The sequence below is a fragment of the Patagioenas fasciata genome, chromosome 27 (assembly GCF_037038585.1).
Source record: "Patagioenas fasciata isolate bPatFas1 chromosome 27, bPatFas1.hap1, whole genome shotgun sequence".
In the NCBI taxonomy this organism is placed as follows: domain Eukaryota; kingdom Metazoa; phylum Chordata; class Aves; order Columbiformes; family Columbidae; genus Patagioenas; species Patagioenas fasciata.
The window spans coordinates 1384300-1404329 of NC_092546.1; the positions used below are offsets into that span (position 1 = coordinate 1384300).

At 55.3% G+C, this 20030-nt stretch overlaps 1 protein-coding gene across 5 annotated transcripts; it reads right to left on the bottom strand.

Annotated features, from left to right (window-relative positions):
- Positions 1 to 899: 899 nt before the first annotated feature.
- LOC139825679 (coiled-coil domain-containing protein 42-like) lies at positions 900 to 13589 on the bottom strand. Of its 5 annotated transcripts, none has more exons than XM_071799523.1 (5): positions 13470 to 13589; positions 10256 to 12298; positions 9292 to 9513; positions 8357 to 8607; positions 7504 to 7995 (listed from the first exon to the last, which is right to left on the bottom strand). In XM_071799523.1, the coding sequence occupies exons 2-5, from the start codon at positions 10382 to 10384 to the stop codon at positions 7950 to 7952; spliced, it is 648 nt and encodes a 215-aa protein (XP_071655624.1). In that variant the 5' UTR covers positions 10385 to 12298; positions 13470 to 13589; the 3' UTR covers positions 7504 to 7949. The 5 variants fall into 5 exon arrangements, with proteins under 5 accessions (XP_071655626.1, XP_071655624.1, XP_071655625.1 ...); XM_071799524.1 differs by having other exon boundaries at positions 7544 to 7995; positions 8449 to 8607; XM_071799525.1 differs by lacking the exons at positions 7504 to 7995; positions 8357 to 8607 and adding an exon at positions 900 to 1794.
- Between the last annotated feature and the right edge of the window lie 6441 nt (positions 13590 to 20030).

Here is a 20030-nt window from a genome sequence, read left to right on the forward strand (position 1 = left end):
TTTGATAGAGCTGTCCAATAAGGTGTTGAACAAGTCCTCGCAGACACGCAATGATGTAGCATGCTATAGAAATCAGTGCTTCTGTTACTTCGATTAAAGAAGTAATTTCTCTCAATATTCCAAACCAAGATTCTAACAATCCCATGAGTGGACTATCTACACCTGAATTCTCAGCCAATTCTTCTGCTGAAGCTGTGGTTAGACATATATCACCTTTTTCTGCCAACATCGTATCTGGGACCATGTTATTTTCCCATGCCATTCTACTAGTAGCATCTAATTGTTTGGTGATTCATTTAACTGCTTGTCTAGTATAACTTATAAATAAATGTTATTTATCCCATCTACATTCTTGTTTGTAGTTACCTACCAAAACAAAAAGGACTCAGAACCCGCAGCTACCTTGACTTCTTGCTTTGTGTTCCTTGGGGACTCCTCTGGGGACCCCAATCTAATTGAAATAAACCCTGTCATCAGAGGAAAGCCCTAAACTCCTTTTTCTGTTGCCCTGATGGATCACAGTGTTCAAATGCCAGGGTAAAAGGAATTTCCAATTGTACGACGTCACAGGTACCTTCCCAGTGGGTGATAAAATGGAATGAAGTGTCATCTTCCCACAGTACCACCAAAGATCCACTCAAGAAGCATTTGAGGACATATGAGGACCAACTTCCCGTGTCTCTGCACACCTACTCATGTTCCTAGGAACTTGGTATCATTCCTGCCGCGTCGTGAGAGACAGGCAGTATGATTTTCAATTATTCCTGAAAATGCCAGGGGGATTTTGATATTTTTCCCTGCAAAGCTGGAAACAGGAGGGAGAGAGTATGACACGACTTACTTCTCCATGCCGTAGAGTCTTGGCATAAGGCTAAGACGCACTCCATCCCCTGTCAATCTTCGCTCCACCCCAGAGGGAAGGGTACCACTTGGGCCACAGGCCTTCCTGCTGCACAGGCATAGCAATTGCTCGTTTAGGCTTTGCACCATATATTTGATCCATTCTACCCAGGCATTTGTACCTCCATATATTTTGAACCTTCCCAGGGCATCTTTTCTACTAATGTCTATTTGTGATCCATAAACCCCACTTACTGAATCATCTGCTCTCTGTCTTGCAATTAGCAAAGGGTTGCACTGCAGAGACTCACATCCTGGGAGAGACTGTCCTTTAGATAGGGTCATTTTTCTTTGCAACTCTATAACCGTTCATTGCTCACTGTCCATCCCCTAAACTCTGTGCTCCAAATAACACTGTACCAGGAGGGGCAATGAGAGACAGTAACAAAAACTGTGCACTTCTTTAAATCATCCTTAGACTCAGTCCCCTTGGACACGTTTCTTTTCATAACTCCATTCTCTTTAGCTCTGTACATCCCCACAGTTAAGGATGTGGCAATCATCTACCCAAATTGTTAGGGAACCTTCAGTTTCAGTGACGTTTGTTAAGTAACCCATTTGTAAATTCTACATACACAGGATTAACAATCCCCAAAGGTTTCATTTCATTTTCATCTCTGTATCTTTAGTCGAAGGGGGTCATCAGTTGTCAATACTTGCCACTCGTCATTGTCCTTTGGAGGTTCGATTGGCTCTTTAATCCGTGTCTAATGAGTCCACCCTTTCTCAGCTGGTCGTACCACTGTCTCGGTGAGCAGCAGAACTTGAAATGCTCCTTCCCAATCTGGCTGAAGCTTCCGTTTCTTTCCAGGATTTGACCAGGACCCAGTTTTCAGGCTGAAACTTGTGAGCTGAAAACTCTAAAGGCAGAGTTTGTGCCAGACGGCCTTGTGCCTGAGAGAAGATAGGCAAGACAACCCGAGTATACAGTTTTTGAGAAATAAATCCTTAGTTTCAAACTGTGGAGGTCCACCTGTTATTAAACTTTTGCTACCACTGCTGCTGCGGCAGTGCTCAGGAGGAAAGCTTCTCCCCAGCTGGCAAGGTGATCAACCAACACTAGTATGTATTTAATTCGACCAGCTACAGGCAAATCACCTTGAATATTTTGAGAGAGTTGTAAACTTGGACCCTGCCCTCCTGCAGGCTGCTTTTTAAGTGCCTTTTTATTTCTTCTTTTACAAACCACCCATCTTTCACAAATTTGCTTGGCTATAGTATAAATTCCCGTATTACGTCACACATTGCTTGTGTTCCCCAATAACTCTCCTGATGTAGAATCGCTAATACCTCCCTCATGATTTGCTTATTTAACATTTCTCTACCATCTGGGAGTACCCATTTCCCACTCTGTTCCCTGGCTCCTAATTCTTGGAGGACTTCTTCTTATTTTTCATCAAAAACTGGAATTTCCTGTGAGGCCAGGACCTCAAGCGTGAGATAACTTACAGTTATCACTTCAGGTTTTAAGGCTGCTTCTCAGGCCATTTCATCTGATAACCAATCTCCCCTGACACAAAAGGAGTTTCCCCTCTGATGTCCCAATGGACATCATGCACTACAGCCACTTCTATTGGTGACATCAGATTATGTAACACTTGTCCAACTGGTTCTTCACAAACCAATTCTTTCCCTTTGCTATTCATTAGACCCCATTCTTCCCAGATTTTCCCAAAGGTGTGCACTACTCCAAATGCATATCTAGAACCGTTACAGATGGTACCTTCTTTTCCATCTAACATTTGCAGTGCCTGATTGACAGCGTATAGCTGGCATGTTTGAGCTGACCAGTTATTAGGTAACCTGCCCGTTTCTTATTTCACCACTCACACCTTCAACGATGGCACACCCATTGTGTCTTTTCCCCTGAATTATCCCTGAAGTCCCATCTATGAGGAGGTGCAGCCCATTGTCATCTCTCCACAGGAAAGCAGCAGGGTTTAATTTCCTGCTTTCTTTCACCAGAAGAGCGGTGACTGCTGCAGTTTGCACACACTCAAGACACTGGCTCTAAGAGCTTAGATAAGTGTGCCACTGGCTGTCGCTTCCCCCCAGCCCACTTGCTGGTGGAGCAGTGTGGGAGGCAGAACAGGCCACCCTGTGCAAGCATTGCTCAACAGTACCAAAAACATCTCTGTATTATCAACACTGGTTTTAGCACGAATCAAAAAACATAGTCCCATACTAGGTACCACAAAGAACATTAACTCCACCCTGGCCAAAACCAACACAAACTTCCAGGTAATAGAATAGCTCTCAAATTTTCTCCTTATCACCCCCCCAGGCAGTAACTGTGCTTCCACACCCAGAGCCTGTAAAACGTTTGTCTCTAACAAATAAGCTGGGGAATCTTCCACTAATATATTCCTTCCCCATACACTTTTAATTCTTATTATCACAGATAGGGCTGGAGCGCCGCTCCCCGCGGCCGCCGTCCTGTCCGCGCCAGAGACCGCCCCGCCGCCATCTCTAGTGAGGGCACAGCGGCCGCGCTCTCCCCGCCCCGCCACAGACACCTCATCAGCCACCGCCCGAACGGCGCCGGTACCCGAGGAGGAGGACTCGAAGGACGTTAACTCCCCCTCCTCGGCGGGGTGCGCCGCCCGCTTCCCAAGAGCGGCTCCCAGAGCGACCAGCTCCCCTCCTCCCCGGCGGCACGGGGCACGGCCTCAGTGCGGCGGCTTCACTGCCCGCGCCGAAGATGGCGGCGCGACGGGAGCGGGAAAGCGTGAGGCGCTGCAGGCGTCAGGCCCGGCCCGGGAGCCCCCAGCCGCTCCTGCTCCCACGCACCCCCCCCGTTTGCTTTACATTTGTGTATCGTATATAAATGCAGGGACAAGGAGCAGCGGCACGGAGCAGGCTGCTGGGTACGAGGTGTTCCCTCAGCACACACACCCACACCCCCCCGTCCCGGGCCGGGCCGGGCCGCTCCGCGCGAAAGGGAAGGTGAGGGAAAAACAAAAACTAAAGGCACAGAGGCGTCCCGGCTGAAGCCGAGCTGTGCTCATCTACCCTTTGAATGACAATTCCAAAGGCACATCCCCACTCACGAAAGCTGGCGGCTCCGCAGGGTCCCCAGCAGACACAACCACCGGCCGGCGGGGCGGGGGGGGCTCTGCCCGGGGAGCTCCCGCAGGGTCCGCAGTCTGAGGACAACGCTCCGCCCGCAGCCCCGCACCGAAACCGCCGGAAGGTCCCACAGCCTCCTTGTCAAGCCCAAGGGAATCCGAGCTGGGCCCGTATACGGTCAGTGCTCCAGAAGCTTCCCCGCTCCCAGGCGTTTCACTAAACGAGGGCCCCGTCTGTCAGCCGAGGGCTGTGGGCGTGACCAGAGCGCCCATCAACCGGAAGTGCCGGGCGCTTTCCTGTGGCTGCAAAGTGCTGCGACATGGGGCTGTGGGCCCCCCGGGGCGGGGCGCGGAGCTGCTGCGTCCCCCCAGTTCTGGCTCCCCCGACCCAGAGCAAAGCGCTCCCCTCCTCCAGCTGCCGACAGTCAGCCCGGCTTCTTGCACAGCCCCCTGGTTACCCCCTCACCCCGTCCCCCCAGTTAGTCCCAGGGGGTGTTTCTGAAGCCCATGGACACCTCAGCCCCACCCGGGGTGCAGGATGGGCCTTTGCTGGCTCTGCCCTGGTGCCCACCGGTTTGCTGCCAGTGCTCCCTCTGGGGGGGCCCTGGGTACCACCGGATCCACCTGGGCACCCCCAAAGTGCCTTTTTAGCGCTTATTTTTCTCCTGAAAAGCAAACACAGTGGGGCTTTCTGCCATCCTGCCCCAGGGACCCCCACTCAGACCGCACCGGCGCTTGGTTGCCCATCGCCATTTATTGCAGCCGCTGCCTGCTCAGCGCCCGGGGCGGTGGGACCGGGGCCGGGACCCCTGTCCTGCCCGGCTGTCAGGGAGTGATTCACTGCGGGGGGGCTGGATGGGCGGCAGCAGACTCGGTGCCAGGGTGAAGCGCCTGGGAGACGGGACTGGTTGGTGCAGCAGCACGGCCAAGAGCAGCGAGGAGGGGGTGCCTGGGGGCGAGGGGCAGGGTCAGCCACAGACACCCACAAACAGGGTCCTTCCCCCACCCTGAAGCACGCAGGCTGTTGTCCCACACTGCCAGCACCACCCGCCATGTCCCCCCAGCTCCCTCCAGCTCCACCACGAGGAGCGGCTGCCCCAGCAGCCCGTGCTGCCCCCACATCCCAGCCCAGACCCCAGACCCCCGTCCCGCCCTGCCCAGCTGCGGGCACAGACCTGTCCCCACAGACAGCAGGGTGTCCTCTGCCCCCCGGTGCCCTGACAGGGCCATACCTGGCCGGCTCCTCGAGGTCGTGGTGTCTGGGGTGGCCCTTGGCGTTGGGGGCGGCTGAGAGCCCCCCATCATGGAGAGCTGCTCGTCCTGCCGGTTCCCATCAGTGCCGTCCTGGCCCGACAGCTGCATCGCGTCCTTCTGGGAAGGGGAGAGCGTGTGACCCAAACACGGGGCCCCGCTCCGCATCCCCCAGCAACCCTCCCCCAGCCAGCTCTCCCTGGAGAAACTGAGGCACGGATGGATCCCCCTGCAGGCTCAGCATCCCCCTCCCCACCTCCGTCATCCCTACCTTGTTGGGGCTGCGGGCGCCGGATGGGGACGGCCGTGGGGTGCTGGGCGGTTGGGGCTGGAAGCGCGGGGGCGTGAGGGTGTGTGGGCCCCCGCAGCTCCGCGGAACAGTGGGGTACCTGCACTCGCCCGTCCGCTCCCTGTGGGACAGGACACGGGGTGCTCAGTGCCCGGCAGGTGGCACCCCATGTGTCACTCGACGCCAGGGAGGGGTCGGGGGCAGTTACTCACGGTCCAGGCGCCAGCGTGTGGAGGGGCCAGTCGCAGGACAGGCAATGGAAACCAGGCAGCAGCTGCCTGGAGAGGGGAGAAAAGGGCTGGGGAGCTCCTGGGGGGCACAGCCCCACCTGCACACCGTCCCCTGCCACAAAAAGCCTCTGCACCCACCCCCCAAGATTGCTTCGGGAGGGCTCCTCCCACACGTGCCCCCTCATTGTGCCCCCTCCATCGCTGGGAAGCTGCAGCTGGCAGGAGCACAAGGCACAGCCACTTGCTCAGCATCCCCAGGGGCGCTGCCCACACGGCTCCCACGCCAGGGTACCACAGCGGCACGAGCTGGGACAGCCAGCAGGAACAGGGCCGGCACTGCGGGTTACAGCCACCCACCTTGATGTCCTTCTGCTCCTGCTGGCCATCCTGCTGGAGGTTTGCAAGGGCCGAGCTGAACTTCTCATAGTCCTTTTGGAGCTGCATGATGCTGGCCTGGAGGCACTTGAGCTGCTCGTCCTGCTGCAGGGACTCAGAGGACAAGGCAGTGCTGAGCCAGGGGGTGGCTGCCCCGCGGGGACAGACCCAGGGCATTTTGGCTGGTGGCCGCGGGCTCTCAGTGCAAGCAGGACATTTGCTCCAAGGCTTTAACTCCCTTCCACGCTGCTGACTCCCACAAGCCAATTAGGGGGGCAGCGAGGGGCTCCCCCACGTTACAGCAAAGCAGAAATGTTGCTTTTTCCATGCAAGACACGGAACCTGACACACCAATGGGATGTTCACAGAGTTCGCTTTATTGTCGGACCGGGCTGGCTTTATAGCAAGGCTGCCCTGTCCACGCGCCTTACAACAACCTGGTTGGTTGTAACTCGTGCTATACAATAACATGATAGGCTGCATGTACTGGCCAGCGCTCTGCACGCATGTGTTCAGCGATTGCTCACTCATTATTACCTTCTAATGGTGCTCCTTCAGTTTCTTTTGCCTCTGGCTTCACCTCTCAGCCAGGCTGGGGACAACCCCATCCCCCCGGGGCAGGGGGGGGCTCTGCCACTACAAATGTCTGTTGGAAGCTTGGCTCCTGGATGATTTCTGCACCTCTGACCTTTGCAGAGAGATGTCTCAGGCTGTGTCACAGCAGGGTGGTTGAAGTGGAACAGAAACAAGATCCTTTGGAGTTCTCTGGTATTGCAAGAGTACAGAGCAGCGAGACATCCAGCCCTTCCATTTCTGGCTCTTGACCTAATGTTTCTCTTTTGGGCCAGGCTGAGAAATCTTTGGAAAGGCAAGAAACTGCCTCCCCAGGTTAATCTCCTTTAATGCTCGAAGCCCTGAAATCTTGATATATTTGTTCACTGATAGCAGCCTTCTGTTCTCAGACTTTCCTGGAGGATGCATTAGCCGAATCCACTGCTCTGGGCTCAGGACAGGAAAAACCACTGGAGAGAAGGGAGCAAGTATGTGATCAATGGTCTCTTTGATGCACAAATCTGTAAGCTTATGTCATTGGGTCTTTGGTGCATTCAAATGTCCTCCCTAACAGACTCTGAGCCCAGCCTGAACTCCACAGTGGGACTCCAGAGCCATTTTTAGGCCTCTTGTTTTGCATTCGTCATGTCAGCCCTCGCCATGAACAGCCAAATGCTCGGTGCAACCGCCCTGGCTGCTTCATCCTTCACCTCTATCCATTCTCCACACCTTCCCAACATCTTGAGGGGGAAGGTGAGTTTTAGTACGCAGCACATGGCTGTGCAGCAAAACCCACATCTGTAGATGTGCTGGGTGGGGTGGTGGAAAATCTCTGAAGCTCTTCCAAAGCACCGGCCCCCCTGCTGTGACGTCCCTCTTCAACATCTCAGAGCTTAGTCTGGCTGGAAGGTCCCAATGTGAACACCAGTACTAATCCTTATTTGAAGCTCCACTCCTGTCCCGGCCTGCTCTCCCTATTTTGCCTGCTTTGCTGGGACACCGTCTCCTGCAACCAGAATCCCACCTGCCAGAAAAGGCACCCCACGGCCTCTGGGGTGAAGATGCTCTGATGCTTCCAACCCTCCCAGGAAACGGAGGGACACTTCAAAATCTTTGGTTATTTTAATAGTATGAACGGGACTCAACAACTGGGCAGGACAAAACAGCTAGAAAGGTTCTGAAACTTCACTGACGTAACACAACATCCATAGGGCTCTCTGTCCTCCTCTTGCCCTTAATGCTCGCGCTTAGCTGCTCGCCGGTGGCTCTCCATGCCCTTCCGTTTCACCTCCGTAACGATGCCTCTGAGGTCCGGGATAGACTGCTGAATCTAAGGTAGGGAAGAGAGATGGTAGAGGTCACAGCAGGGCTGGGAACAGGAGGCAGAGAGGAGCCCATTGGCCCTTTTGGAGTGCAAATTTCACCAACCAAAGTGAGCAGGAGGATGAAGGCAATTGCCCTGCTGGATCTGCACCACCACAATGGGCTTTTACAGGTGACTCAGAGGGGTGAATGAAGCCAGACTATAGCCATGGGTGGATCTGCACCCCCTGCCCCAGCCTGCCCAGCTCCCAACAGGCATCCACCCCCTGCTCTGCCTCCTGGGACGAGACAGGTTTGCCTGGTGTCCTCCGCCCATTCCCCATGCCCAAGAGACAGCCCAGGGGGAAAGGGAAGTGTCTGTTGGGCACCTTGATTTCTCTGGGCTTTCCCCTCCCTTTGGGCAGCTGAGGGTCATTACTGCTCCTCTTTCTGGGCAGGGAGGGGTCTGGCTTGGCTCTACCATGTCCAGCTGTCTGAGGCTGTCATCCTCCGGCACATGCACTTTGGCTTTCAGCTGCGTGTTCACGCACTGGAAGAGGTTGTGGACGGCCATCTTCATCGTCGTCAGCATCAGGGCATTCTTGGCATTCCTGTTCTGGATGTCGGCCCAGCGAGCAGTCTGAGGAGCAGAGGAGAAGGAGAGACACACAGCATGGTGATATGTCCCAGCAAAGATGCTGCTTCAGTGCTGGAGAGCCTGGCTTCCGCACTCCTTTGTTTTGCTAGGAAGAACCTGTCCTCACCCAGGGCTATGCTGGAGCTGGTTCAGCTTGGTGTGGTGGAAGCAGATCCAGGAACTACCACAGCTGCTCCTTGAGCAGCCCCATCTCTCTGCCAGCTCCTGCACCCCTCATGCCAGTGGGTCCTCCAGATACCCCGATAGCTGACACCCTGGGGGCAGCGCATCCCACCACCACCCGCCCAGACCACGCGCTTTCCAGCTTTGCCTGGTGGGACTCAACTCCTGCAGCCTGGAGTATCCAGGAAGGGAATTTGGCAAGGCCCCCTCAGAGTGATGCAAAGGGAACAGAGGCCAGCAGAGCTGCGCGCGTTTCTACACATTCATGTGCCTTGGTACAGCCCAGATGACCACCAGTTGGGTCACTGTTGGACTTGTTTTAAGCCCTGACATAACCTGCTCCAGACCTGGTCTGTCATTTGTCATTCTGCAGCCCCCTGCTGCAGGGATGAAATGAGGCATCTCCTCCAATTACAAAGTCTGCCACTGTGCCTTGCCATGACCCTGTGGCTTCACCCAGCCAGGCCTTGGAGATCTTCCCCTGCCCATCCCGCAGTTCCTCACCCAGAAGCGGACATCACTTTGAGCCTGCGCAAAACGTCGTTGGAGCTGCTCCAGCTCATTTCGGCACTGCAGGATCTCAGCTGCTTTCTCTGCCTCGTACTGATCCAGGAGCACCTTGGCTTGCTCCATCATTTCCCTGTCCTTCTCTTGGGACTGTTGCAGGTCCTTGCGCGTCCTCACCAGCAGCTTGTAGCGGGAAATGACGTCCTGGATGTCCTCAAACTGCAGCACAAGGATCCTGGGTTTAGTAATGCCCCTGCCCTCCCCTCATGACTGCAAGTCTCATGCTGTTTGGCACCCTGTCCTGACCAGGGACAACACCTCCCCCAGCTGAAAGATTTCCCCTCTTGGCGAGCCTGCTGCCCCAGTTGGTTTGTGAGCGTCGCCACATTCCCTGTTTGATGGCCCCATTGTGCCGGTCCCAGAGCTGCCACTGCCAGCAGCAAGGGGAGATGTCGTACCACCCCCCAGTGCTCTGATAGGAAACAAAGCACAAGTGCAGCTGCCAGGGCCCAGTCACCCAGCCATGGGAGTGGGGCAGCCGGGCCGCAGGAGTGCGAGCGGTGCAGGGAGGGACGCCCGCACACCCTTGAGAAGGGCTCAGCTTTCCCGACAGCTGCCTGGGCTCCCATTCTCGGGCAGCTTGGCCCTTCTCCCAAACCATCCATGTCACGTGAAACAGTGACACAAAGGGGTCCCCATGCCCCTCAGCTCTGTGCTGTTCCCCCTTCTAACACTTTTTCTTTGGTTTTCTCAAGCTTTTGTCTCCTTTTCTGCTTTTCCTCCCCTCACTCTGGTCCCCTTGGCTCACCTGGCTTGCAGGGAACCTCCTCCCATCCCACCTGAGGTCTCTGGGTTTGACCAAGTGTCATGATTTCCCTGGACTTGCCTTATCTCCTCCAGGTTTAACATCCACATACAGCCCTCCCTGAGGCCATGATCTGTCTCTCATGTCCAAACTCACCTGTGGGGAGATCTTCACCACATCCTCCAGGTAGTTTTTGAAGATGGAGTGCTTCTGCACTTGGCTGCTGAGCTTCTGGTGTTCCTTTTTCAGGGCTTCGAGTTTCTTCTTAGCCCTCAAAAGCTCCATCTCCTTTTGTGTTTTCTCCTCTCTTTCTCTCACGGCTTTCTTCAGAGCCTGGACTCGCAGCTGATCGTCTTCCTAGTGATGTTTCCCCCACCAATACACACACACACAGAAGGAAAGGAAGGCAAGGGCAGATGGAGCTGGGTCACCCAGCAGCACTGGGAGGAGATACACTCACAGGGGACAGAGCAGTGCTGCAGCACCCCGGGGAACATCTTCCACATCTTTCCACACAAGCAGAGCTGTGGAGCCCTGTGTGTCCTTGTCTGCAGTGGCTGTGCTGCTCTGGCTGAAAACGAGTTCATTTCCTTCCTGCAGTTAGAAACCTTTCTTTATCACAGCTAGCACGCTCATTATTTGGAAGGCATCCAAATGCACCCAAAGCATTTCAAGATGAAAGAAACCTGTGAGCGTCCCCAGGTCATGAGCAAGGGAAAGAACACGTTTCAGAGCCAATATATTCCTATTGCTTCACTGAGGTTATACCGCCCATGACACAAACTCCGTGCTGTCAGACCACAGACTAGTGCAGAGATCATTGCTAAAAATGCAGTTGCAACCAAAGAAAGATTTTCTAAAACTTGATTCCTATGTCTTATCTTGATTTCAGAATTGAAATAGTTGCTTTTAAAGGAAATTATCAAACTTAAAAAAAAACATGTAGGAAGATACATCACAGGTGACAATCTGTCACTACAGTGGTACTAATCAAGGTGAAATTAAGCCGTATTCAGTGTAAAGCACACACACACATATTTATATGAAAAGAATTGCAACCATCATTTCTATGTTTCTTTTTAATGAAATATTTTCTTCTATTTTGTGGTTCTTCTATGTGAGCCACAATCTACCTCCATGTCACACGTTCAATGTGATTTTGTTAGTCTGCAGAAAGACACAGGGCAATACTCATCCTTCAAAATCTCCCCGGAAACATCAATGGCTCTTTCAAAAGAAAAAGCTACTTTCCTGTTTTAATTAAATGCTTCAGAAGCATTCAGCGAGATTTAACCTGAAGAACATGAAAGCATAAAACTCCTTCAGCGGTTGCATAAAACAGATCTAAATCGGCACAGGAAGGGACTTTTCTGCTGTTTGTCTTTGACCCCGGATATCTGAGCATCTCAGAGTCCCAAACGCATTTGTCAGCAAAGCAGCCGCCTGTGCCGCAGCCGGGCTGCACGCGGCTCTTCCAACGCAGGCACACAGATATTCAAGATGAAGGGTCTTTTTTCCGAAGTTTCCCAGTACCCAAGCACGCAGCAGGTGAACTCCGCACTTTTGGGGAACACTTTCCTGCCCTTTTTCATGTGTCTGTGAAAACTCACCCGAAATCTAAACAGTTCTGAAAATCCAGGCTAAAGCAATTTGCTGAAGGTCACTTAAGAAGGTCTGAGAGTACGAAATGTGGAACAGAGCACAACTCTGCATGTCCAAAGCAAAAAGCTTAACCATTTGACTTCTATATTTATCACTGCATGCTACATTGGGATAGATGCAAACAGATATTTTACTTTATATACAGATTACAGCCAATCAGAGAATCCTGCATCACTTCTAGACATACCTTTGTACTGGGATGCAGCTGCCACCAGCTCCACCAGCAGTAGCAGCTTCAACAACACAGAGACCAACCTGCATCCCTGAAGATGGGCAGAGCAGGCAGGATGGTCTCCTGGAGATACAGGCCGAGTCTCTTGGGAAAGAGAGCGGTTCAAACACAGCATCTCCCCTGCCGCTGGGAGGAAGAGCAGCACGGCCGCTTGCCTTTCAGGGCTGCTGCAGGCCCAGGCTGCAGGTCACAAAGCAGGGGCCACACGTTTCAGTGAGTTTTGCCAGGTCACAGGACAGGCTCGGCAGCTGTGCACATATCCCTCACCCAAAACAGGGCACGGGAGGAGCTCTGCACATGAAGAGCTGGTGAGGGGCTGGAGCACAAGTGTGATGGGAGCGGCTGAGGGACCTGGGGGTTCAGCTGGAGAACAGGAGCTGAGGGGAGACCTTCTGATCTCTGAACTGCCTGAAAGGAGCTTGGAGCCTGGGGTTCGGGCTCTGCTCCCCAGGAACAAGCGATGGGATGAGAGGAAACGGCCTCAAGTTGCGCCAGGGGAGGCTGAGGTTGGATCTGGGGAACAATTTCTTCCCCAAAGGGCTGTGGGGCATTGGAACAGGCTGCCCAGGGCAGTGCTGGAGTCACTATCCCTGGAGGGGTTGAATAGATGGAGATGACACTCTCAGTGACATGGGGCAGTGCCAGGGTGGGTTAACTGTTCGACTTGATGATCTTGAGGGGCTCTTCCAACCAAATGATTCTGTGATTCTATGATAATGGTGCCTTTGTGTGCAAGAGGGGGAGCTTGAGTCAGCAGAATCAGCTGCTAGAACCAGCTCCAACACCACCGCCTGGCAGGGCAGAGCTCAAGCACCAGTCAGTCTCCTGCAGCCCTGTTCCATTGCTCAGAGGAAGAACTGGCTCGCTCGGAGCTGACAGCCAGTGCAGAAGCCAAAATGCAAAGCATTAAGGGCAATTAAGGCACTGGATGTGAGCTGGGGCTCCAGCTAGTGTGAACAGAAGCCATCATCTCTCAGTGTCTTATCTGTGAAGTAGTGACAAGGGCATTGCCCCTGCAGAGGACTAGGAGGCTGCGTATTTTGAAGATACAATAGACTGCAATGCATAGCGATGGACTGATAATGGAGACATGCGCTGCTTTTTTAGAGCTTTTCACTATTAACTTTTCATAATTTCTAAACCTGCAAAGCTACTGGCATATTCCTGTCTTTTTTTTTTTTTAATGATACGATTTTTGAGTAATATAGTTTTGGCTCATCAGTACTTGATCAAGCTTTTAAGTAACAAAAAGGAGATGAGACCTGTGAAGAGGGTATAGCAATACGAGCAGTGCCTACCCTGATGTATGAAAACAGCCAATGCAAAATCATTTTCATTACTGAAACTTGCTGCAGTGCAGGAAACATATTCCAAAAAAATGAGAGGATGTAACGTGCTGTGCGCACGTGGTTCGCATCTCAGCAGCACCTGGTACCTCCCATTCATGCCACCAGAGCTGCATCTGCTGACACTCACCAGTCGATTCGCAAGAGCAATGGTACACGCTGTCGCTTCGGCTTCTTGCTGACACTTGAGTTTGTCGGAAGTGGCCTTCTCAAACTTGGCTGTGAGCTTCCTCAGGTTCTCGTTGAGGCGCTGTACATGAGAAAAAAAATAAAAGGAGAAAATCACAGCACAGTTTTAAGGCAAAGGACGGGGACCAAGCTGCCAGAGCACTCAGGCCTTGCACCAACACAGGGGATGAGAAGGAGAGTGTGGAGTGGAATGAGAACAGCTCTGGAAGAACAAGAACTGGTGCTCCCTGAAAGTTCTGCCGTGCTGGACTCCATTCCCTCCAGCCATGCACACAGGAACTGTCCCTGCATCTCCCAACAGGCCTTGGTGAAAGGTTCTCAGGACAAAATACCTGCTGCAAGACCTTGTCATTTGTTTCAACACACATAGAGCCCAGCTCCTCATTTACACAGCCACTCAGTCAGGAAGTCACTGCATCCTTGAGCTCCCGGTTCCTCATGCTGTAGATGAGGGGGTTCAATGCTGGAGGCCCCAATGAGTAGAGAACTGTCATCCCCAGGTGCAGGGATGGGACGGAGAACGAGGGGGGCTTCAGATTGGCAAACATGGCAGTGATCAAAACCAGGGAGGCCACGGCCAAGTGAGGGAGGCACGTGGAAAAGGCTTTGTGCCGTCCCTGCTCAGAGGGGATCCTCAGCATGGCCCTCAAGATCTGCACATAGGACACCACACAAAACAGCCAAAGAACAAAAAGGCACTAATCACAAGATGATGAGGCCATTGCCCAGGAGGGCAGCCAGATAGATGCCCAGGAAGAGCCAGAAGTGCAAGAGCTGCAGCTCCCACGTGTCTGTGCACACCAGGAGGAGGAACTGAGTGATGGAGCTGCTGTTGAACATTTATATGGGCGTTTACACTCTAAGGCTTGATAGCCCATCCACAAGCACATACCTAAGTGGTTTAGATAAGCGTGGTCTTGCACAAGTCACCCTTTGTGTCCCCCGGAGCCATGGACACAGGGTTTGTCTTCCAGAGAGCGGCAGAGGCTGGATCCCCTTCTCAGGACAGACCCCTTGCCAGAAAGACACAGGCACGGGGGTAACTCTGGGTAACTCATTCAGATGAAAAACATCTGAACGACAACGCAGTCATTGGTCCCAGCCAGCGCGGGTTCGTGAGGAGATGTGGGGTTTATGGTCAACAGCAAGTTGAACAAGAGCCACCATTGTCCCTGGCAGCCAGGACATTCTCTGATTCCGTTATTCCACCAGGGCGCAGGATCGGGCCCAGGGCAGGCAGCACTTCACTCAGGCTCCCGGTGACGCAGCTCCTGGGAGAGCTCAAGAAACGGCAACAGTTGCCCATAAGTGCTATTTTCGGTCTCTCCCCAACATTCAGGGGGTGAGGAATCGGGTTTGCAAATCTTCTACACCGATCTGAACCAACACATCATTTTTTATTTTTTGACTTTGCTTCTGCTCTGGTTTCAGCTCAGGCTTTCTGGTTTTGCCGTCTTCCCGTGAACCTGCAGTCGATAAATGCAGGTATACTTCGGGTTTCCCCAGTTGCTCTTGATAAGAAATTTGACATATGAAAAGGCTCTGGGAAGTGCCTGTGAAGAAAAGAGGGAAAAGGAAAGGGAGGCGTTAAGAGCCAGAGTGCAGTCAATGGATCTGCCCCTGCCAGCCCGGCTCCTGCGCAGGAACCAGCTCCCAAAAGTGCTGCGGGCCCCTGTGCCCAGCGAGAAAGCGTTCACGCTCTTCCTGCTGCGGACTTGCGGGCAAACCTGCTTTGCTCCCTGGCACCTTTCCCCCGCGTGCGGACCGTACCTTCAGAGGGAACGTCTGGATGGGCTCTTTCGCCACGTTGTACATGAACGTCCCCAGCAGCGTTTCCTCTTCTCTGTCCGCATCCAGTCCCTCAGGGGCAAAGCACAAGGAGAGCAGCTCAGACTCATCCCAGCACCGCGGGGACGTACGCGCTGGATCAGCCCCGTCGTGTTCCCAGCCTCTCCTGGGACCCCAGCGCCCGTCTGGTACTGATTGGGCTGGAGCTCAGTCTCCGCCTGCAGTTTTGGTGAAGAACCCTGAGTTGCCCTGACCAGACTAAGTCTGGAGAGGGAGGAAACCTCTCGAGCCCTTGAGGTATCACACCAGGGCACGGCCGGGCTCAGGAGAGAGCGGGACACAAACCTCCGAGGATGCACAAAGTCGCTGTCATGGCTTTGCCCCAGGGCAGAAGCGCCCAGCAGACACTTACAAAGACGGCGACGTCTCTGGGGGCGCTGATGACGGTCCCAGAGGGAGAGGCTTCCTTGGAGATGTGCTGCACAGTGACGGCGCTCAGGTGGACTCGAGCTGGCAACCGGATGACCACCTGGCCCTGACGGCCTTGGAAAGGCCAGCAGTTCCCTGGGGAAACATCCGGCTGCAACCAGAACCGCAGAGAAATGAAGCGTGAGAGAGCGCTGGGGCCAACACAACTGCTCCTGGAGCTTGCAGCGCAGGCACCGGGGTGTCTGTGGGGCCTACCGCAGCTGGGAAATGCCCCTGAGCTCAGCCCCCAACTTCCCAGGCAGGAAGGAAGGAAACCAGCACTGAGGATTTCTGCTGCCATACCTGCAGAACAGCCTCAGGAGAGTTGGCAGCACGAAACAGCTGTATAACGCTGCAGAGCCAATTCCCTTGGCAGCCGTAGGTCTGGGAAGTTCTCTGCGTGTCGATGGTGGCACCTGGAAGGAAGCGGGGGCAGATGACTGCAGGCGGAGGACTCGGTGCTCAGACGCGACCCGTGAGGCCGCTGCCAGCCCCTCGTTTTCCAGTCCTGTCCTCATCACCAGTTTGGAGAGCAGCGCCGGGAGCGCGGCTGGGCTGCTTGTGTCCGTACCAGCGCTCTGCAGGGCCCAGTCAGACATCTCCACAGAGACTTGCGAAGCCGCCTCGGACGCTGCCTGGTTGAGGAACAGCACGGTCAGCAGTCCAAGCCCACCAACAACCCCAAGGAGGCTTTCTCGGGGGTTCTGCCCAGCCAAACCTCCTTCCCCAAATGCACGCTCACCTTCCTCGCACCGATGACCTGCACCCTCAGCTGAGCCACCTCCTGCAGCAGACGCCGCATCTTTAGAGTTTGTACCGCCAGCAAAGCCTGGTAATCGCTGAAGGACCAGGAAAGCAGATCTCGTCAGAGAGATGTCCATCCCCTCTGGGGAGCGTCGGAGCTCAGCACGGAGCACAGACACGTGTGCTCGCCCGGCTTTGCCAGCGCTTCCCTCCTCACCAGGCCGAGCAATGCAAAGGCCAGAGGGAAGGACGGGAGCCCTGGCTTTTGGAGAATGGGTGCAGGTAGCATGAGGTGTGGGCTGAGGCTTCTGCACAAACCCAGTTCCAGCTCAGAAAACATCTCTTACCTCCGGATCTTCCGCTCGATCGCAGACCCACATATCTGCTCCTGAAAGGGAACAGTTCCCCGTTAGAGTCTCCACCACCAGAGCTGCTGGGGTTCCCCGGGGGAGTCTTCCCCAGGAGACACAGCACAAGCTGCTCTTTCTTCGGGTTGCCCTGCACGGAAGCAGAAGAGCCCCTGATTTCTCCAGCTGCTGTCAGCACTGCTGCCTTGCAGGAGTCACCCACCTCCATCCATCCCTTTGCCCGTGCAGTCCACCCTGGCATCGAGGTCGCAGAGTGAATGCCAAGAGCCACCATGAACAACAGGAGGATGACTCGGAAGAACCTCGTGTCCCTCAAGAAGTGCATCCTCTGCCTGTCCATCACAAACCACTTCTTTTTTGGGACCATCTTGTGCCTGAAAAAGAGGGAGTCCAGGGGCTGTCAGGGAACCAAGTCTCGAGCCAACCCCTTCACAGCTGGATTTGCATTCTTAGGCTGAAAAGCTGGAGGAAAATGATCTCTGTCCACACTGCTCAACACTGCCGGCAGCTCTTCCCCAGAGGAAGAGCCGCAGGAGCACCTTCTGAAAGAGAAGGAAAATAACCCATAAAGAGCAAATGAAGACACTTGTCAGCAGCCTTGTGGTGTGGACCTTGCTCTCTCTTTGGCTGAGAAACCAGGACTGTTCTCACATAGAATCAAAGAATAGTTTGGGTTGGAAAGCACATTGAGTGCAACCTCCTGCCATGAGCAGGGACATCCTCACCCTGACCGGGTTGCTCAGGGCCCCGTCCAGCCTGGCCTGGGTTGTCTCCAGGGATGAGACAACTACCACCTCTCTGGGTACCTGGGCCAGGCTCTCACCACCCTCAGGGGCAACAATTTCTGCCTCATGTCTGGGCTGGGGAACGCGCCCTGTTCTCCCCTTTGCTTGCACTGGCCCTGGACATCCCCTTTCCCCCGTCCGCAGCAGAAACCTGCACTACGTACACGGCAAAGACGGACACACTCAGCAGACGTGTCCACAGAGAGACCAGGGCTCCTGCCCCACGGCAAGTGAGGCTGAAGACCATCCCTGGGCAAAAAAAAGAGGGAAAAGTCAGGCCTGTCTCTTGAGGTCTCCTCTCCAGGAGTTCACCCCCAAGCACTTCACAGTGAGCAGCAGTGGCTGAGCTTACATGCAATTTTTGTGGCCTCATTGCGCCACGTTGCAAATCCCTGAGTGGCCGAGCCGGGACTTGACTTCCACAGTCGCGTCACCAGCTCCAACCTCGTGCCGGCGCTCCTGCGGGAGGACAAAGGGAGATGCCGCTTGCCCACCAGCCCCACGCTGTGTGAGCAGAGGCCCTGGCCAGAGCTCGGCCTCGGGAAGCCTCGCAGGGGACGTCCCAGCTGCGGGGACAGAGGCAGCCCCTTCCCCAGCTCCGTTTCTCTCTCCAGAAGCCTCTGTCATCTTCCCCACGCTGCTCCCCACCCCACGGGTCGTGTCCGACCGCGTCCCAGCTCCTGCCCCAACCCGCTGCCCCGGGCAGGAGCAGCCAATTCTTACCCACTCGTGTGGCAGCGGCTCGGCCCCGCTGCCTCCCCTGCCGGCTCCTGGTCGGCCTTGGCCTCCAAGGAGCCTTTGGAGGCCTCTCGGCGTCTTCTCTGGGGTGCCTTTCTCCTGGCCATGGCTGGCAAAGGGGGGCTCCCCGCTCAGCGCAGCACTTGGCCTGTCCAGGCACCAACAGCTCGAGCAGCCCAACAGCACGCGCAGCAGGAGCTGCCTGCCCAGGGCCGCAGCCAAATGGCAGCTGGGGCTCCGTCCCCAGGCGAGAAGGCCACGCTGCCTACTCTGACATCACAGTGGCGGCTCTGACGTCACACTGGGGTCCCCAGGGCCTGGGGCTCAGTTTGGCCATGATCTCCCTGGGCCGGGCTGGGTCGGGATGGGCTCTGCTGGAAAACCCGACGTGTGACCTTTGCCAATGCGGACAGAGCCCTCGTGTGGGAAGCAAAGATCCTGCACACCCAGCCCGGCTGGGAAATCAAACTGCACACAGAAACGATCACGGAATGATCCTGAATAATACGACTCCACCACTGCCCTGGGCAGCCTGTTCTGATGCCCGACAGCTAAGACAATTAAATTAAACAGTATTCCCTGAAAATAAAACAAACAGTTTCAGAACAAATATGAGGCCTTGGTACTTATTTAAAAAATGTTCTTTCAGCTCCTTGCGGGAGGAAGCTGTCCCCCAGAGGCTCTGAGCCCCCTCACGTCTGACTGGAAGGGCTGCAGCATCCAAGCTCTCCCTTCCATCCCCTGTGACAGCTCCACCTCGCCTGCCCTGCCCACCCCTCCTGCCCAGCACTGCAGGCGTGGGACTCGTCCCACCAAGTCCCCCCATGCCAAGGATGTCCCAGCTCTGGGAACGGCCCAAGGCTTCCAGCCAAAGGCACTTGCACCCCAGTCCCCGGGAGTCGCCCATGGAGGCCGGGGGAAGCCCAGCCCCCCTGAACCCTTTCCCTGGCCAGGAGGAGCTGGGGAGGCTCTTGGGCTGGGGCAGAACACGGGGAGCCCCAACATTCCCTGCTGCCCCAAAGAGTCCTTATATACCAACGGCCGGAAGGACCGTGGCGCAGCCACCACTGCGGCTCCCAGTGCGCGGCCCCCGGCCCCCCCGGTTCTGCAGCTCCTGCAGCCGTTTGTGGTCCCCCAGAGCTTCTGCGCCCCAGGTAGGGACCCACCCCGACCCCTTCAGCCCGGGACGCTCCTGGGGGCAAGAGCGGAGGTGAGCGCCGGCCATGGCTCCTGCCTCTCTTGCAGGCTCAGCCCCCCTGTGCCCACTGCCCGGGCAGGAGCAGCCCTTCCCCGCAGCCTGGGCACCCCCGGGCCCCCAGGCCCCACCAGCAGGTACGGCACCCCTGGCTGCTCGGACACCCCGGCACCTTCGGCCCCTTCGCCATCCCCAACCCCGGGCACTCCCAGCACCCACCACCCCTGCCCTGGCCTGGCTGATGCGTGCCCAGAAAATCCCATTTCCAGAGAATTTCCCCCATCCCTGGGGCCATCTCTCCCGTTTCCTCTCCCAGAAGTGAGTCTCCTCACCCTTTGCAGCCCCGTTCCTTGCTCAGCAGCTCACCCCATGGGGATGCCCATGTGCCTGGGCAGAGCCGGGGGCTGTTGGCGATG